Genomic DNA, 19,444 nt, shown 5'->3' with positions numbered 1-19,444 from the left:
TGCTATCCCATTTTTATCTCGTTTAGATTCTGCCAGATTGATGTGTATTTCCAGCACATGCTGTTGTTTGAGCCCTATTATTCTCTCTTATCTTGAATTTCTAAATTGTTCTTGGTACTCAATGTATCTATCAGTGTACTCTGTAACTGGTGTTAGGAAGTGCCAGGCAAGACTCCTGCAATTTCTTTTTTTCCTTATACAGGTCATTTGTACTCTATGCTCAGCATCTCATTGTGATACTATGCCTGAGGTTGGTGACTAGCCACATGCAACATCACGAGCATAAACCAATCTGTTGCTGCACTTGTCTATATTGCGTGAAGCAGGCTTTTTATTTCATGATGAGTGACTGATATCAGAAACATCTCTTTCATTAAAAAAAATCACATGATTTGAAACATCTCAGAGCAGCATTTTCCACGTTGCACAGTGATTTCAAAGTTGGGTACCTGTCTTCATTGGGATTGCTGTCTTATCTTTAAACATAGTTTGGTGACAGTAGATTATGTGGTTGTACAAGCTTCTTGTGTCATTGGTTATTTACTTTGCTGCTTTCAGCTGCTTGTCAAGATATTTTCAAAATTGCCTCAATGGCACCTGGTGCACTTTTGCTGGAAGCTCATAAAGAATATGAGGTATGTTTTGCTGTTAACCTTTCCTGTAATTTTGTGTTTAGGGTCATTTACCCCTTAATCACAACTATTCTATTTTGACCGATGAAAATTAAAGTGGGTCATTTGTCGCATGTATGTTTTATCCACCACCCTCTCTAAACTACAGCTCATCCAGGACTCTGCTGTCCATATCCTATCCTACACAGGTCACGCTCGTCAATTACCTTGTTTTTGATGACCAACATCGCATCCCAGGCCCCCAACATCTCAAATTTCAAATTTTTGCTTTTGTTTAAACACCTTCATGGCCTTATCCTTCCCTGTCTCTAATAACACCAGCCCCCCCCTCCTCTCCCCCCTCCCCCTCCCCCCCCTCTCTCCCCCCCTCTCTCCCCCCCTCTCTCCCCCCTCTCTCCCGCCCCTCCTCTCTCGCCCCCTCCTCTCTCGCCCCCTCCTCTCTCGCCCCCTCCTCTCTCGCCCCCTCCTCTCTCGCCCCCTCCTCTCTCGCCCCCTCCTCTCTCGCCCCCTCCTCTCTCGCCCCCTCCTCTCTCGCCCCCTCCTCTCTCGCCCCCTCCTCTCTCGCCCCCTCCTCTCTCGCCCCCTCCTCTCTCGCCCCCTCCTCTCTCGCCCCCTCCTCTCTCGCCCCCTCCTCTCTCGCCCCCTCCTCTCTCGCCCCCTCCTCTCTCGCCCCCTCCTCTCTCGCCCCCTCCTCTCTCGCCCCCTCCTCTCTCGCCCCCTCCTCTCTCGCCCCCTCCTCTCTCGCCCCCTCCTCTCTCGCCCCCTCCTCTCTCGCCCCCTCCTCTCTCGCCCCCTCCTCTCTCGCCCCCTCCTCTCTCGCCCCCTCCTCTCTCGCCCCCTCCTCTCTCGCCCCCTCCTCTCTCGCCCCCTCCTCTCTCGCCCCCTCCTCTCTCGCCCCCTCCTCTCTCGCCCCCTCCTCTCTCGCCCCCTCCTCTCTCGCCCCCTCCTCTCTCGCCCCCTCCTCTCTCGCCCCCTCCTCTCTCGCCCCCTCCTCTCTCGCCCCCTCCTCTCTCGCCCCCTCCTCTCTCGCCCCCTCCTCTCTCGCCCCCTCCTCTCTCGCCCCCTCCTCTCTCGCCCCCTCCTCTCTCGCCCCCTCCTCTCTCGCCCCCTCCTCTCTCGCCCCCTCCTCTCTCGCCCCCTCCTCTCTCGCCCCCTCCTCTCTCGCCCCCTCCTCTCTCGCCCCCTCCTCTCTCGCCCCCTCCTCTCTCGCCCCCTCCTCTCTCGCCCCCTCCTCTCTCGCCCCCTCCTCTCTCGCCCCCTCCTCTCTCGCCCCCTCCTCTCTCGCCCCCTCCTCTCTCGCCCCCTCCTCTCTCGCCCCCTCCTCTCTCGCCCCCTCCTCTCTCGCCCCCTCCTCTCTCGCCCCCTCCTCTCTCGCCCCCTCCTCTCTCGCCCCCTCCTCTCTCGCCCCCTCCTCTCTCGCCCCCTCCTCTCTCGCCCCCTCCTCTCTCGCCCCCTCCTCTCTCGCCCCCTCCTCTCTCGCCCCCTCCTCTCTCGCCCCCTCCTCTCTCGCCCCCCTCCTCTCTCGCCCCCCTCCTCTCTCGCCCCCCTCCTCTCTCGCCCCCCTCCTCTCTCCCCCCCTCCTCTCTCCCCCCCTCCTCTCTCCCCCCCTCCTCTCTCCCCCCCTCCTCTCTCCCCCCCTCCTCTCTCCCCCCCTCCTCTCTCCCCCCCTCCTCTCTCCCCCCCTCCTCTCTCCCCCCCTCCTCTCTCCCCCCCTCCTCTCTCCCCCCCTCCTCTCTCCCCCCCTCCTCTCTCCCCCCCTCCTCTCTCCCCCCCTCCTCTCTCCCCCCCTCCTCTCTCCCCCCCTCCTCTCTCCCCCCCTCCTCTCTCCCCCCCTCCTCTCTCCCCCCCTCCTCTCTCCCCCCCTCCTCTCTCCCCCCCTCCTCTCTCCCCCCCTCCTCTCTCCCCCCCTCCTCTCTCCCCCCCTCCTCTCTCCCCCCCTCCTCTCTCCCCCCCTCCTCTCTCCCCCCCTCCTCTCTCCCCCCCTCCTCTCTCCCCCCCTCCTCTCTCCCCCCCTCCTCTCTCCCCCCCTCCTCTCTCCCCCCCTCCTCTCTTCCCCCCCCTCCTCTCTTCCCCCCCCTCCTCTCTTCCCCCCCCTCCTCTCTTCCCCTCCCCCTCTCTTCCCCCCCCCCCTCTCTTCCCCTCCCCCTCTCTTCCCCCCCCCTCCCCCTCTCTTCCCCCCCCTCCCCCTCTCTTCCCCCCCCTCCCCCTCTCTTCCCCCCCCTCCCCCTCTCTTCCCCCCCCTCCCCCTCTCTTCCCCCCCCTCCCCCTCTCTTCCCCCCCCTCCCCCTCTCTTCCCCCCCCTCCCCCTCTCTTCCCCCCCCTCCCCCTCTCTTCCCCCCCCTCCCCCTCTCTTCCCCCCCCTCCCCCTCTCTTCCCCCCCTCCCCCTCTCTTCCCCCCCCTCCCCCTCCTCTCTCCCCCCCCTCCTCTCTCCCCCCCTCCTCTCTCCCCCCCCTCCTCTCTCCCCCCCCTCCTCTCTCCCCCCCCCTCCTCTCTCCGCCCCCTCCTCTCTCCCCCCCCCTCCTCTCTCGCCCCCTCCTCTCTCCCCCCCCTCCTCTCTCCCCCCCTCCTCTCTCCCCCCCTCCTCTCTCCCCCCCTCCTCTCTCCCCCCCCTCCTCTCTCGCCCCCTCCTCTCTCGCCCCCTCCTCTCTCGCCCCCTCCTCTCTCGCCCCCTCCTCTCTCCCCCCCTCCTCTCTCCCCCCCTCCTCTCTCCCCCCCTCCTCTCTCACCCCTCCTCTCTCACCCCTCCTCTCTCACCCCTCCTCTCTCACCCCTCCTCTCTCACCCCTCCTCTCTCACCCCTCCTCTCTCACCCCTCCTCTCTCACCCCTCCTCTCTCACCCCTCCTCTCTCCCCCCCCTCCTCTCTCCCCCCCCTCCTCTCTCCCCCCCCTCCTCTCTCCCCCCCCTCCTCTCTCCCCCCCCTCCTCTCTCCCCCCCCTCCTCTCTCCCCCCCCTCCTCTCTCCCCCCCCTCCTCTCTCCCCCCCCTCCTCTCTCCCCCCCCTCCTCTCTCCCCCCCCTCCTCTCTCCCCCCCCTCCTCTCTCCCCCCCCTCCTCCCCCTCTCTTCCCCCCCCCCTCCCCCTCTCTTCCCCCCCCCTCCCCCCCGCCTTCAGCTGTCTAGGCACAAAGCTCAGGAATTCCCTCCCTGAACCTGTGTGCCTCACCACCTCCTTTAAGAGCCTCTGGGGCCAAGTTTTTGGTCATCCCTTCTAATATCCCCTTTGGCTTGGCACCCATGTTTTCTTTACACCTCTGAAATGTCTTGGGACTTTATTTTTTATGTTAACTTCACATTTGAAAGGAAAATAGATTTTTAACAGCCCAGGAATCCCATTTACTTTTTTTCTGGCTTTTTTATAGCTTTTTCTATCTGCACTCCTACCTTTTAAAGATCTCTGTATTTGCATGCCTGGATCTCGCTTCATATCCTCTGTTAAGCATCTGACTGTTTTCTGGACATTTTCTTTCACTGTTTAGATTAGAGATACAGCACTGAAACAGGCCCTTCGGCCCACCGAGCCTGTGCCAAACATCAACCACCCATTTATACTAACCCTACACTAATCCCATATTCCTACCAAACATCCCCACCTGTCCCTATATTTCCCTACCACCTACCTATACTAGTGACAATCTATAATGGCCAATTTACCTATCAACCTGCAAGTCTTTTGGCTTGTGGGAGGAAACCGGAGCACCCGGAGAAAACCCACGCAGACACAGGGAGAACTTGCAAACTCCACACAGGCCTACCCGGAATCGAACCCGGGTCCCTGGAGCTGTGAGGCTGCGGTGCTAACCACTGTGCCACTGTGCCGCCCCTTCTGTTCTTTTTCCCAAAATATACTACTACACATTCCTTTGCAATGCATTGCATTGTCACTCATCTGCCCACTCTGCTAGTTAGTCTAATATGTTCTCCTGCATTCCTTCTCACAGTTTGTCATGCCCTTTAACTTCAATATCATTTTATTTGTGCCTATGTTCAAATTATTTACAATCCCGAAGATTCATCATTGTCTGCAAAAAAATTCTAATAACCCTAAAATCCCCCAAAAGATTAACTTACCACTATTCTCTACTTTCTGTATCCTTACCATCTTTTTAGCCATGCAGTACATTTCCTTTACTATCACATGTCTCCATTTTTGTAATAACTTTTATGTTGCACCTTGTCAAACACCTTATGCACTGTGGTTTCCTCAAAATTAAATTGTTAAATTATTGAAGCACTGTTGCAAATTTAGGCCTTTCTAAGTATTCATTGATTTTGTTACTCCAGAAACTTAACCCACAACTGAGGTATGAATAACTAGTCAATGATTTTGCTTGCCCGTCTTTTGAATAATGCTGTAACATTTGCTATCCTTCAGTTTTTTTGGCACAATTCCTGTGGTTATTAGTTCTGCTACCTCCTTCCATCCTCTTGTACTGTTCTGGCATGCATACCATTTGGACCTGGATAATTTTCTGTTTTCAATCCATTACCTTTTTTTAATAGCTTTCCCTTGAACGTCAGTAGATTTGCAGCATTGCTCGCAGTGAGTTCTTCTCCCATTGTGTGTATGTGTCTGTCTTTATCACTCTTTGTTCTGTTTGACATGTCTGTGTGTCTCTTTGTTGCCTGCATCACTCTTTCTCTATGTACTGATTTTTTTCCCTCTGTGTCCCAATGTCTCCCTCTGTTCCTTGATTTGTCAATGTGAAGAGAAAAATTAGTAGGAGATCCATTTCTGTCATCTCACCACCTTTCTCGCAGTCTACCATATGTCTGATATCATTCTGCCTTTCTGATGTATATTATTCTTTCTTCCAATCTGCGTCTGTCCAATGTGTCTATTTGTGATGTCATTTTTAAAATCTCTGCTATCTTTTTTGGGCACATCCCTGCCACCGCTTTGCAACTAGCCCGTTTGAAATTTTTTTGAGACATGTCCACGCCAGACAGAAGAAATATTGGGTGAACTAAATCACAAGGGAAAGAACAGGCAAGGTGCACACTGTCTCTCTCTGTCTGCCTTGATTTCTTGTGTCTTTTCCCACCCAGTTTTTCTTTGCATGAATTGCATGCGAGCATGCAAGAGCAAGATAGGTGAGCAGGGTTGTCACTTCTCCCTATTGCCTGTGTGTCTCCTGGAATAGGGCATGGATCCTCCAGGTGCTGTTGTTGAGATTAACAGAGTCATCTTAAATTCAACTCAGCACCAACTTTTCTGAACTGCTTGCTGGGGATGGATTCAATAACGGAGAGTTTTCAGAGATTGATAGAATTTACAGCACAGGAGGAGTGTCTATGTCTGTGCCAGTGCCTTCTCCTGTAACTCCATTTCCCCAGATCCTTTTATATTCCTGCCATTCAGAATGTGAGCCCAGGAGGTGGTTTTGAAATGTTGGTGCTGAACTGACTTGAGGACAATGTACTCTGAGAAGTGTCCAAACACTGAACCCACATTGCCTTTTAAGATCTCTCTGTTTGGTTCGGGTTGATCTCGGCCAGCTGGTTTTACATGTGAAGTGCAAGTAAAGTTCAGCTGTGACTGAGGCTCCCAGTTGTGAGTTGTCACCTTTCCAAAGGACCTGAATCCACAGGGATGGGGAGAGAGAAATCAGGCCTATGAAAAGGCCTAGCATTAACTGAGTTTGATGAATCTTTGGAGGAAAAAAGCTTTTTATTTATGTCTTACTGAAATTAACATATTATAATTTTGGAGAGCATGTATCTTTAGTATGTCTGTTAGATTAAATGCCATCTTAATTTGTGTTCATAGAAAGAGAGCCAGAAGGCAGATGAGTATTTACGAGAGATAAAGGAGCAAAACCTCTTGTTTGAGGCTGTACAACAGTGCATTGAGGCAGCAGGCAACGAGTATGAACCTGAGATGCAGAAGACTCTGCTGAGGGTAAGAATGGAATGATGCATATCTTGTAGATGTGGTACAGCACAAGTTAAAACCAAGAGAGTTCTTGTCCTGTGTGAAATATTATTGTAGTTTAAACCCTAGGGGGAGGTGTAATAAATTCACATCACTGTGATGTGTTTTATACCAAAGTTTATGATTATTTTTCTCTCCATGTATAGCTATTCTCTAATTTATATTGATGCAATGTTTTTGAGTGAAGAGTTACAGCACAGAAGGAGGCCTTTTGGCCTGTTGTGTCTATTTGCTTTTTAGTAATGGTTCTCTGCAAGAGCCACCCTGCTAGTCCCACTCCCCTGCCCTTTCCCCATAGTCCTGCAGATTGTTTCTCTTCAGACAATTATCCAATTCCCTTTTGAAAGCTGTGATTGACTCTGCCTGCACTATACTCAGGCAGTGCATTCCAGATCCTAACCAATCACCGCATGAGGTTATTCTTCACGTTACCTTTGGTTCTTTTCCATTCATCTTAAATTGGTGTCTGCTGCTTCTTGACCCTTCTGGCAGTGAAAGAAGTTTCTCCCTTTCTACTCTGTCCAGACCCTCATGATTTTGAGCACCTCTATCAAATCTCCTCTCAAACTCCTTTAAGGAGAAAAACCGCAGCTTCTCCAACCTATTTACATAACTGAAGTCCCTCATCCCTGCAGCTATTCTTGCAAATCTTTTCTGCACCCTCTGGAATGCCTTCACATTCTTCCTGAAGTGTGGTTCCCGGAATTGGATGCAATACTCAATATGCAAGATCAAACCAGTGTTTCATAATGGTTCACCATAACGTCTTTGCTTTTGTACTCTGTGCCTATAATTATAAAGCCCAGGATTCTGAATGCTTTATTAACCACTTTGTCATCCTGCCCTGCCACCTTCAATGATTTTTGCAGATACCCACTGTTATGGCCAGGTGGTTGATGGCGTAGCTTGTTCCCACTGTTCACAGCCGAACTGACGACAGCAGATGTTTTTGTTACTAGTATTTTAACAAGTTGCAGGCCTGTCTGCTGGTTATCTGGTATTCATTGGGCTGTTGCAGTCTCCTGGCGGTTTACTTTAGGTTTAAGACAGTCCTGATGTCTTAGGTCAATTCTAACCAATAGAAAAGTTGTTTTTGGAAAGGCACTCTCTGTCTTTGCTGTAGCTAGCTTCCAACTTGTCTCAGTAGGGTTCAACTGTGTGGGCTGGAAATGATCGATCTCTCTCTCTCTCTCTCTCAGCCTTGCTGGAATTCAAGATGGTTTTTTGTTGCACTATGTCACTGAGGAGAGACCAGACTGATGATGATGTCTCTAGTCCTGTCCTGAAAAGACTCCCCTCTCACACTCTCACACCCCCACTCCCACCTTTGTTCCCTAAGACAATTACATTTTAAGGTGAATTTTTACCAAGATTGGCTTCGCCCATGTGGCTTCAGGTTTCATTTCTTGCTGGGCTGTATAATGGCCTTGAAGATGGTCCCATTCTGAGGAGATGAGGGTAGTTCACACTCCATTGTAATGGAGGTTGTTCTGCGAAAGGTCTTGTGTTTGAGTATAGCTCACATCTAGGTATGATTATCTGTTGCATTTCCATGCAAAAGGGACTTAATTGGTTTTTATACTTAGTAGACACAGATGTGGATTGAGTGCACAAGATGCTGAGGGTCATGTGTCTTGTCCTGTATTTTGTTGACAGCACATGGACCATCTCTTTAAAATTATTCCAGTTTTTTATAACTCTTCAGTTTGGTTCCATGTTATCGTCGCTGCACTTCTCGTGAGTATGACAAAACCCAGATCCCTGTGCCCCTGCACACCCATTAGCATTGTATTCTTTAGTTTATATTGCCTTTCCTCATTCTTCCTATCAAAATGTATCACTTCACACTTCTCTGTATTAAATTTTATCTGTCAACATGTCTATTCGTTCTACCAGTCTGTTTATGTTCTGTTAGAGTCTATGACTATCCTCTTCACAGTTCGCAATACTTGCAAATTTTGTGTCATCTGCAAATTTTGAATTTGTACCCTGTACACCCAAGTCAAGGTCATTTAATTTAGATCAAGAAAAGCAGTGGTTCTTGCACTGATTCTTGGGGAATCCCACTGAATACCTTCCTCCAATCCAAAAAAACAACCTTTCACCTCTACCCTCTGTTTCCTGTCACTCAGCCACTTCGTACCGCTTTCCCTTTTATTTCATGGGCTTTCCTTTTGCTGACAAGCCTATTATGTGGCACTTTATCAAATGCCTTTTGGAAGTCCATTTACACCACATCAATCGCATTACCGTCATCAACTCTCTCTGTTACCTCAACAAAAAACTTGATCAAATTAGTTAAACATGATTTGCCTTTAATAAATCCATGCTGGCTTTCCTTAATTACTCCACATTTGACCAAGTGACTGTTAATGTTGTCCTGGATTATTGTTTTTAAAAGTTTTCCCACCACTGAGGTTAAACTGATTGGCCTGTAGTTGCTGGACTTATCCTTGCATCTTTTTTTGAACAAGGGCATAACATTTGCAATTCTTTATTTATTTTTTAATTTGTTTTATTTTTATTTTTTTAGAGATACAGCACTGAAACAGGCCCTTCGACCCACTGAGTCTGTGCTGACCATCAACTACCCATTTATACTAATCCTACATTAATCCCATATTCCTACCACATCCCCTAAATTCCCCCACCACCTACCTACCTACACTAGGGGCAATTTACAATGGCCAATTTACCTATCAACCTGCAAGTCTTTGGCTGTGGGAGGAAACCGGAGCACCCGGCGGAAACCCATGCAGTCACAGGGAGAACTTGCAAACTCCGCACAGGCAGTACCCAGAATCGAACCCAGGCCGCTGGAGCTGTGAGGCTGCAGTGCTAACCACTGCACCACTGTGCCGCCCTGAAACAGGCCCTTCGGCCCAGTCCTCTGGCACGATCTAAGGAGGATTGAAAGATTATGGCCAGTACCTCTGCAATTTCCACCCTTACTTCCCTCAGTATCTTGATGCACCTCATTCAGTCCTGGTGAATTTTCAACTTTAAGTACAGCCTTTCTAATACCTCCCGTTTATCCATTTCTGGCCCAAGATTTTCACAAGTAGTCTTGTGATTGAGGTCTGAACATGTAACTGAATAGGGGGAAGTTTCTATTCTATATTACGAAGCCCAATTTGTTCAGCTTGATGGACTGTCCAAGAATACTACTGGAACATTTCAGATAGTAGGCAAATGTGAACTTTTGGTTCTACAGTAATGAAGTTTACTGTATTCTTGAAGCCTTGCATCTTTTGTTCTTTTAATCTTCTGAACCAAACTTGTAATATGTTGTTGATTTTAAATTCTGATCAATAACAGTATCAGTTGATGTACCATCAACAATATTGAGCTGGTGATTGTGGTAGAAAGTAGGTTAAGCTGATGTTCCCAGATCCTATGGTTCCATGAGGATTTCTGGTTCCTGTCAGCCTGTCATCTGACTTCTGTTTTTTATTAACATGGCCTTTTATTTACTAACAAAAACATTTTCAGCAGTGATTGCATTGTTTATTTTTCTTTGGGCAGCAGACACACTTTCCGACGTTAACTCAAGGGATCCCTGGTAGTGTCTCAATATTTGTAGAGGATGCAAAGGAATATAGAAATGTGCTAAGCATAGCTCGCATACAAGAGTTTGAAAACTATTGGGCTAAAGAACTCCCCTAATTGATTAGTGAGCTCATAGTGACTTGCAAAAAAGCATGACTGAATAATGGAAAATTCTTAACTTTAAGGTACCAGACAAGATACCTTCTAAATCTTTTTGGGAGTGCGCAGCTGATTTGCTTAAGTGTGTGGCCCCTTTAAATTTTTTTTGTGCAACCATGCAGGCATGGTAATTTAGAGGGCTGACTCGTGTGCGGCTTGCATGGGAACTTTCGGGTTGCCGTGTGGCCATGAAACTTAAGACGAAACTTTGGTTCCGGGTTCCATTCCTGTTTGGAGTCTGGTTGCTTTTAGCATGAGTGATGAGTAAGATGCTCCAATAGCTTCAGTATCCATGAGTTCCTGTCCCTAATCACTATCCATTGCAACTTGTTGGTAATGTGGATGCAAGTTGAAAACTTGGAACAGCCTCAGCAGTGATGCCTGCCAGAGTCAAATGTCTGCCGCTAATCGCTATAAGCATTCATGGGTGAAGAATGGTCATTTGGACGTAGTACTGTAAGGTGACTGGTAGTTATAAATTGGTAACCTAGCAGGGAATCAAGGCACTCAGAACAGAATGGCAGAAAGTTGACATGGGTGAAACAAAATAGTATATTAACAATTTATTGTCTTATTGGGGAGGTTAGAAGGCAATGTGATCATGTTATGAGAGCAGTGGCATCAATTCAGGATCATCCAAGGAAGGATGTTGTGGCAGAGTGTGCCTCTTCTGCATGATCATTAGGTTTTTGAGACTTCAGAAGCAGGTTGTATTGTTGAGCTTCCATTCAGCAAATCCTTTGAGAGAACACTGTCAGTAGTGCAGAACATCTGCTCTTTGTTACAGTTGCATAGACTGAACAGCCGCTAGCCAGAAACCTACCTTGAAATTAGGAATTTTCCATTATTCAGTCATTTTTTTTGCAAGTCACATGAAAAACCTTTACACAACAGGGATAATTTTCTAGATGTCCAAATCAGCCCACTATGTAATCTATAACTAAATTTTTGCTTATAGACCTTATGTGAGCTGTGGAAGTATACAGGACTTAGAACATTTCAGTGCAGCTGACTAACTCCAGAGTTCAAAAATGGAATGTGCAGTTCACTATCTATATCCCTGAATCAGTTTTCTCTATAGAGCTATATATAGCTATTTTGCATAGCAACAATTAGACATAAAAGACTATGATGATTTACTGCACCTTTAACCTTGGTATATCTGATTGAGGTTTTTGCAATTCCTCCTATTTTGCTGTCTCATTACCATCTGAAGTTGAAATGATTGTTTCTTTTTGATAACAAAATTTAATGACATGACTGCTATTGTAATGTAGGTAACTGCCAGTGCGTTGCATCTGGTAGTACAATATTGTAGATCTTGTAAAGCTGACGCTCTGCTTTGCAAGTGATTTTATTGTGGTAATTTGTGACCATTCTATATCATAGTTATGACCATCTGTCGCATTAATTTCCTAATCTGGAAAAGAGGAGGAATTAGATGTATGAAATTCAAATGTATAATATATACTGACCTTGGTGATGTTTACTTTGGACATAGGCAGCCTCCTTTGGTAAATGCTTCATCAGCAACTTTCCACCAGATACGTTTGTGAAGATGGCCCGAGATCTACGGGTATTGAATGCCATTCGAGACCATACCGTCGGCATCCCTCTCAGTTATCCCCAGTATCCTTGTATGTGATCTGTGACTAGGGTGATTTTGTTGCACAACAGTTTTTGTTTAAAAAAGTTTTTTTAGAACTGCATATATTGCAACAAAAGTTTTTGTGTCCAGTTATTTATTTAGTTGGATACATTAATTTCTGCTTGTGATGTTTCACTAAATATATTATCTTTCATTTATTACCATTCTTAATAGAATTCCTTTTGTCTATTTACAATGAAACAATAGTTTTCAAGGTGCAATCAAAATTGCAAAAATACCTCAATTGTGAATAGTTAGGGGGCAGTCTTGTAGTTGTACTAACACTGCTTACTGATTCCATTCCCGTTCAAAGGGCCCAACTTCTCGTTCTAGTCTTGACTGTCACTTGATCTTGATTCCCTTCAATGGACAATTTTGTGTGTTAGTGTGAGCTAATAGATTATGTGGTGCGGTTGTTTAGGGGGCAAAGACCCCACCAGTCCTGGCTTCTGGCATCACGGCTTCTATAGGCTGATAACAATAACAGAGCTGGTGGTCCAGGAGAACGTAATCTTCCAGGACATCCAATCTCCCCACTGTAGGAGGAAGTGTTGCCATAGATAATGATGGCAAGGATGATGAGCAAAACATTCATTTGAACAAAAATTGAGAAAAATTGATATTTTAATGATCTCCGGGATTCCAGAACTATTACAAATAAAGAATTCCATGTACTTGGAAGTGATTGAAAGACTTAGTGAGTGATTTAACTGACATCACAAAGTAATCGATCAAAGCTGTCATCTGAATCCACAAATTTAGATCATAGCCTTTAAAATAGCCTTGCTTTTTCTTCATATTGGCAAGTATACGGAGACAACAACGATGTTGATATAGGCTAACAATGTCTATCTTATGTGAGTTTATTGAGTGATAATTTGCCATTGATTATGCAGAATAACACTACTGGAATACTGCAGTATGCTAATTTAATAGTGGTATATCTCTGATTTGGGGATAAAGGGACATTGTATATCTTATCAGTTGGTTCTCCTGTTTCTTACCAGTAAGTCTTTAATATACATCATACTTTATGGTATTTGATCTAATTTGTTTATAGCCTCTTATTTTGGGCTCATTTTGTGTCATAAAGCTGGTAAGCGTTTGATTATTTTCAAGTTTATCTTTAACTTACAAATTCAGATATAAGCAGCTCACTATTGAAGTTCTAATAGACAGGTAACTTATGGATTAGTCAGTGTGTCTATTGTTTTGTAATGATTTGCTTCAAAAAGATGCAGTTAAGCCATTTTACCCTACTGAAATGGTGGCAGACTGATTTGATCACAGCTCTCTTCAAATCTGTTGACAAGCTGACTCCTAAATATGTGACCGTACTTTGGGGTGATATTAGATTTTACTAACATTTTGGCAAGCATAGAGCTAACCAAAATCCTGCCATATAATAATTCTTGGACACAGTGCTACATTTGACCTCTACATGGCGTATAATGTTTCTATAATTAACAAAGAGTTAATAAGGGAATAGTTTCAGTCCTGCTCATCTTTTTCATCTCCTCAGATTAGTTTTGCGTAGACGCTATCCTCTTGCAATAAGGATTTGTAAGTATATGAAAATATCAGAATTTCAGGGAGCAAGTCGGATCTTGGCTCACTGGGCCTGCTATAAGGTAAATGTTTCATCTTTGCTTCCCCTGTCAAGAATACGTATTGACTAATCTACCTTTGTCTTTACACTTTATTTAAATTAAAAACATCTTTTTACCTCTGTTATGATGGCAAACCTGTGATGAGATTTGCTGTCAAATGCAGAATCATAAAACTTTGCACTGGTCATTTTGCATATGAGCATCTGTAGGTTTCTAATCATTGGGGCCCAAGACTGCACTTGCCTTCGCCCCACACCCAAATACGTTTGGGTTCCAGCATTCACTCAATGAGCTGGCAACCTGTTCCACAGGTTTACTAATCTTTGGGAAAAGAAGAACCAGCTAGCATCCAACCTAGAACTGCCCTTGCACAACTTGTAAGCGTGATTAGCATTCATGAGAGGGATTGTAGCATATTTTTTGGTGCAGGAGATTGTGGCTGCTGTCCGTCTCTTCATTATTGTTCCACTGTTCTGTTTTTATCCCTCACAGCTGCATGTTTCAGTAACTGTGGTTAAGGTAAAGACACAAAGTTGAAATTCAAGCAGGTGGGGAAGTTGGAACATGAGGACTCAGTGGGGAGAGCAAAGCATTGGGACTCATACAGACTTTAAGTGGTCTCAGCATTGTAGAAATACAGCACAGAATGAGTTGTTTTGGCCCATCATGCCTGTGCCGACTCTTTGAAAGGGCTACCCAGTTGGTCCCACTCTCTTCCTTTGCCATAGCCTTGCAACTTTCCCCCTTCAATTAAGTAGTCTTGGAGCATTTTCTTTTCATTTTTGGAATTTTCAGGTCTAGCAAAGTAGCAGCTCTGATCAACAGTTAAAACCAGTCCTTGCTTTGTAAATTCCATGTTCCAGGGGAGACGGCAGCGTAGTGGTAATGTCGCTGGACTAGTAATCCAAAGCCCAGGCTAATGCATGGGGACATGGGTTCAAATCTCACCACAGTAGATGGTGAACTTTGAATTCAATTAATAAATCTGAAATTAAAAGCTAGTCTGATGATGACCATGAAACTATTGTCAATTGTTGTAAAAACCCATCTGGTTCACTAATGTCCTTTAGGGAAGGAAATCTGCCACCCTTACCTGATCTGGCCTACATGTGCCTCCAGACCCACAGCAATGTGGTTAACTCTTAAAATGCCCTCTGAAATGGCCTAGCAAGCCCCTCAGTTCAAGGACAATTAAGGATGGGCAATAAATAATTAGAAAAGCAAAGAAAGGACATGAAAACTTGTTGGCAGGCAAAATCAAGGAAAGCCCAAAGATGTTTTATCAGTACATTAAGAGCAAGATGAGATGTACAAGGAAACTTATGCGTGGATGCAGAAGATGTGGGCAGAGTTCTTAATTTTTTTCTCCCTGTCTTCACAAAGGAGAGGGTTGATGCAGACATTGTAGTGAAAGAGGAGGCGTGTGAAATATTAGATATGATAAGCATAATAAGTGCGGAAGTACTAGAGAGTCTGACATCCTTGAAAGTGGATAAATCGCAGGTTGTTAAAGGAAACCAGAGAGGAAATAGCGGATGCGCTGAGGATAATCTTCAAATCCTCACTAGATACAGGCGAGGTGCCAGATGATTGGAGGTCTGCGAACGTTGTACCATTGTTTTAAAGGGGTGTGAGGGATAAGCCAAATAATTATAGGCCAGTCAGTCTGTCGTCGGTGGTGGGTAAATTGTTAGAATCAATTCTGAGGGACAAGATAAACTGCCACTTAAAAAGGCACGGATTAATCAGGGATAGTCAGCATGGATTTGTTAAGGGAAGGTCGTGTCTTACTAACTTGATTGAGTTTTTTGAGGAAATGACGGGGAGGATTGATGAGGGTAGTGCAGTGGATGTGGTCTTCATGGATTTTAGTAAGGCATTTGACAAGGCAGACTGGTCAGTAAAATGAAAGCCCATGGGATACATGGGGAATGTGGCAGGTTGGATCCAGAATTGGCTCAGGGACAGGAAACAAAGGGTAGTAGTTGACGGATGTTTTGGCGAATGGAAAGCTGTTTACAGTGGCGTTCCACAGGACTCAGTGTTGGGTCCCTTGCTATTTGTGGTATATATTAATGATTTGGAATTAAATGTGAGAGGCATGCTTGGGAAATTTGCTGATGACACAAAAATTGTGTCGTTAATAGTGAAGAGGATAGCCGTAGACTCCAGAATAATGTCAATAGTTTGGTTAAGTGGGCGGGAAAGTGGCAAATGGAATTCAATCCAGAGAAGTGTGAGGTAATGCATTTGAGGAGGGCAAATAACGCAAGGGAATACACAATAAACGGGAGGATATTGAGAGGGGTAGAAGAAGTGAAAGACCTTGGAGTGCATGTCCACAGGTCCCTGAAGATGGCAGACAGGTAGATAGGGTGGTGAAGAAGGCATATGGATTGTTTTCCTTTTTTGGCCGAGGTATAGAATATAAAAGCAGGTATGTGATGCTGGAACTGTATAAAACACTGGTTAGGCCACAGCTGGAGCATTGCTTACAGTTCTGGTCACCACATTACAGAAAGGGCTTAATTGCTCCGGAGAGAGTGCAGAAGAGATTTATAAGAATGTTGCCGGGGCTTGAAAGTTGCAGCTGTGAGGAAAGATTGGATAGGCTAGGGTTGTTTTTCCTGGAACTGAGGAGGCTGAGGGGAGACTTAATTGAGGTGTACAAAGATTGAGGGGCCTAGATAGAATGGACAGGAAGGACCTGTTTCCACTGGTGGGGAGGGCAATTACCAGGGGACACAGATTTAAGGTGATTGTTAGAAGGATTAGAGGGGACTTGAGGAAAAACCTTTTCACCCAGAGGGTAGTGGGTGTCTGGAATTCGCTGCCAGGAAGGGTGGTGGAGGCAGAAACCCTCAATTCTTTTAAAAGGTACCTGAACTTGCACCTGAAGTGATGTAACCTGCGAGGCTATGGGCCAGGTGCTGGAAGGAGGGATTAGATTGGGCGGCTAGTTTTTTCAGCCAGCAGGGACACGATGGACTGAATGGCCACCTCCTGTGCCGTAATTGTTCTATGGTTCTAAATGCTGGCCTGGCCAGCGATGCCCATAATCCCACAAAAAAACAATTGTAAAAAAATGTACAAAGTGAAGCCTGTTCCTTTATGCTGCAGTAGACTAGCATGACTATGACAATTGGTTTATTGTAGACCTTGATTGCACAGATGCTTTGAGATGTTTTGGCCAAAAGAGTTTGATCATTTCAAGTGAATGATTCCTCAGACTGAATTCTATAGTAGATAGACTGCAGACTTTGAAAATATCATCCAAAAATGGAAGACATGGGAATGTTTCTGTTATAAATGGGTACAATTTTAACATTCAAAATGATTTGTTGTAATACCTTAAGTAGTAGATGTTCCGACAGCCGTGAATATACACAATATTTGTAAACAGCTTTTGTTCTTAATCTCTTAGCCTTGTGTTGCAAAAGACAAATAACTTGGAAGGGAATTGCATAAACTTCACCTTCCTCAAACGATTACCATCTTCTGTGATCCACAGGTCCAGCAGAAGGAAGAGCCTGATGACAGCATTGCTCGTGCAATCAACAACAAACTTGGGGACACTCCTGGCATTTCCTATTCTGAAATTGCTGCCAAGGCTTATGAGTGCGGTAGAACAGAGCTGGCAATAAAGGTGAATAAAATTCAATTCTTGCATTAACTTAGTTTTGGATTTCCTATTTTAAAAAATTAGCGAATCACAAAATATTTTGTGGTAGCACTTTGTAATAGGGAATTCTGCTAGATTTCGGTTTTGGACATCACACCTTCGGAAGGATATATTGGACGGAGTGCATCGTATGTTTCCCAGAATAATATCTGGAATCCCAAGGGTTAAGATACGAAGAGAGATTACACAAATTAGGGTTGTATTCCCTTGAAGTTAGAAGGTTAGGTATTCAAAGTATTCAAGTTATTAAGGGGAACAGATCAGGCAGGTAGAGAGAAAAAGTAGTTCCGCTTTTGCCTAGGATTAGGGGGCATAGTCGAAAAATTAGAGCCGGACCTTTCAGGGGTGAAATTAGGAAGCACTTCTATGCACAAAGGGTGCGAGATGTTTGGAATTCTTTTCTGCTAATTGTAGTTGATGCTTGATCAATAGTAAATTTTAAATCTGAGTTTGATAGATATTTGCTCTCCAGAGTTATTAAGGGATCTGGGGCAAAGATGGTTTTATGGAGTTAGTTTGCAGATTAGCCATGATCTCATTGATTGCTGGAACAGGCTCAAGGGGTTAAATGGCCTACTCCGTTCCTGTGTTCCTAAGTTCTCGAGTACAAAATTGCATTTTCTTGTAGAGCTGAAACTACAGGAGTATTTGTTTTGGGCAAAAAGAACTTCAGTCGTTGACTATGTACAATCCCATTCCACTACCTAATCATGGAAATGAAACAACAATATAACTGCATCAGCGGTAAATGAGTGAGGGGAAGGGAGCTTTGAAGAAAATGTTTTCTGTAAATAATTGTAGTGCTGATGTATTAATGAAAACAAGGGGAGTTTAAATCAAGTGCCAACAATGTAGCCTCATCACTCTTGTAATATATCACTTACCTTCTCTCAGCATTCATTTGTTCTTGTAATTTTCCCTTCTCTCCTCATGTTGTTTCCAGGAGTTTGGGATAGTGATTTTCTGAAAAAAGGTTTAACATCGTAAGCTCCATCCATATATGACTTATTGTTTGTAAATTGTTTTGCTTGAGGTGCTGATTCATGTAAGATTTAGCCAGGCTTAGCAGAAGTTCAGTCATTTTGAAACAACACATTGTTTTCAACACATTGAATTTAATGTTGCTGGTGAATAAATAGTACCCACCACTAGTTAGACTTGCCCTCACCCGTTTTGATTTCCATGAGCTTTTGCATGGCAAATTGCTATTAGTGGGGGATCTTAGCAGCCCCGCCCCCTCTATGGGGCATCTGTGCCTTGTGGGAACAGGGCAAGCAACTGTAGTTATTAAGGAGATACAATCAGATTGAAGAATCATTAATGAGCAGCGCAGAGTCTGAACGAGGAAATGCAAGTTAGAATAGTGGATTCAGTGTCAAATCAGGGACAGAAAGTGAAATATAGGGAAGAAAAGAAAGATTGGATTAAGAGAGAAAAAAGTAAATGGGCGTTTTTAAAAAAAAATTTAATTAAAAGCTGAAGAAATAAGACTTGATATTTGTAAAAGTAAATATATTGTGGCAGAGGGGTTATTTAACAGTAATTAAAACTTATCATCCTGTTAAAAAGAAACTTAGACTGAAATGGACAAGCTCTAACTTTCTGTGGTGAATTTCCTGTACTTACATGGTAGAGACAATGAATTTAAATGGTGAGTCAGGCAGCGAGATTGCTGTTTACAGGCAGCTGAAGCAGCACAAATTGGACAGCATCTTCTGACTTCTATGGTCAATAGAGTGGTCAAGAAGGCATACGGCATGCTTTCCTTCATCAGACGGGGTATTGAGTACAAGAGTTGGCAGGTCATGTTACAGTTGTATAGGACTTTGGTTCGGCCACATTTGGAATACTGCGTGCAGTTCTGGTCGCCACATTACCAAAAGGATGTGGATGCTTTGGAGAGGGTGCAGAGGAGATTCACCAGGATGTTGCCTGGCATGGAGGGCGCTAGCTATGAAGAGAGGTTGAGTAGATTAGGATTATTTTCATTAGAAAGACGGAGGTTGAGGGGGGACCTGATTGAGGTTTACAAAATCATGAGAGGTATAGACAGAGTGGATAGCAAGAAGCTTTTTCCCAGAGTGGGGGATTCAATTACAAGGGGACACGAGTTCAAAGTGAAAGGGGAAAAGTTTAGGGGGCATATGCGTGGAAATTTCTTTACGCAGAGGGTGGTGGGTGCATGGAACGCATTGCCAGCGGAGGTGGTAGACGCGGGCACGATAGCGTCTT

The 19,444-nt window shown here is 45.3% G+C and overlaps 1 protein-coding gene across 2 annotated transcripts in view; it reads left to right on the top strand.

Moving 5' to 3' along the window:
• The window catches only part of vps16 (VPS16 core subunit of CORVET and HOPS complexes), a 79,781-nt gene that overhangs the window by 33,130 nt on the left and 27,207 nt on the right, over nt 1-19,444 (top strand). For both annotated transcript variants that reach the window (XM_068035745.1, XM_068035744.1), the window contains exons 11-16: nt 559-635; nt 6,400-6,531; nt 11,774-11,901; nt 13,064-13,099; nt 13,443-13,551; nt 17,042-17,176. In XM_068035745.1, coding sequence (XP_067891846.1) covers nt 559-635; nt 6,400-6,531; nt 11,774-11,901; nt 13,064-13,099; nt 13,443-13,551; nt 17,042-17,176 — 617 coding nt within the window. The remainder of the gene's footprint in view (nt 1-558; nt 636-6,399; nt 6,532-11,773; nt 11,902-13,063; nt 13,100-13,442; nt 13,552-17,041; nt 17,177-19,444) is intronic.

This window comes from Heterodontus francisci, chromosome 7 (assembly GCF_036365525.1).
Source record: "Heterodontus francisci isolate sHetFra1 chromosome 7, sHetFra1.hap1, whole genome shotgun sequence".
Taxonomy (NCBI): Eukaryota; Metazoa; Chordata; class Chondrichthyes; order Heterodontiformes; family Heterodontidae; genus Heterodontus; species Heterodontus francisci.
The sequence above is the reverse complement of the archived record's forward strand: the minus strand, read 5'-3'. Positions and strand labels throughout refer to the sequence as shown.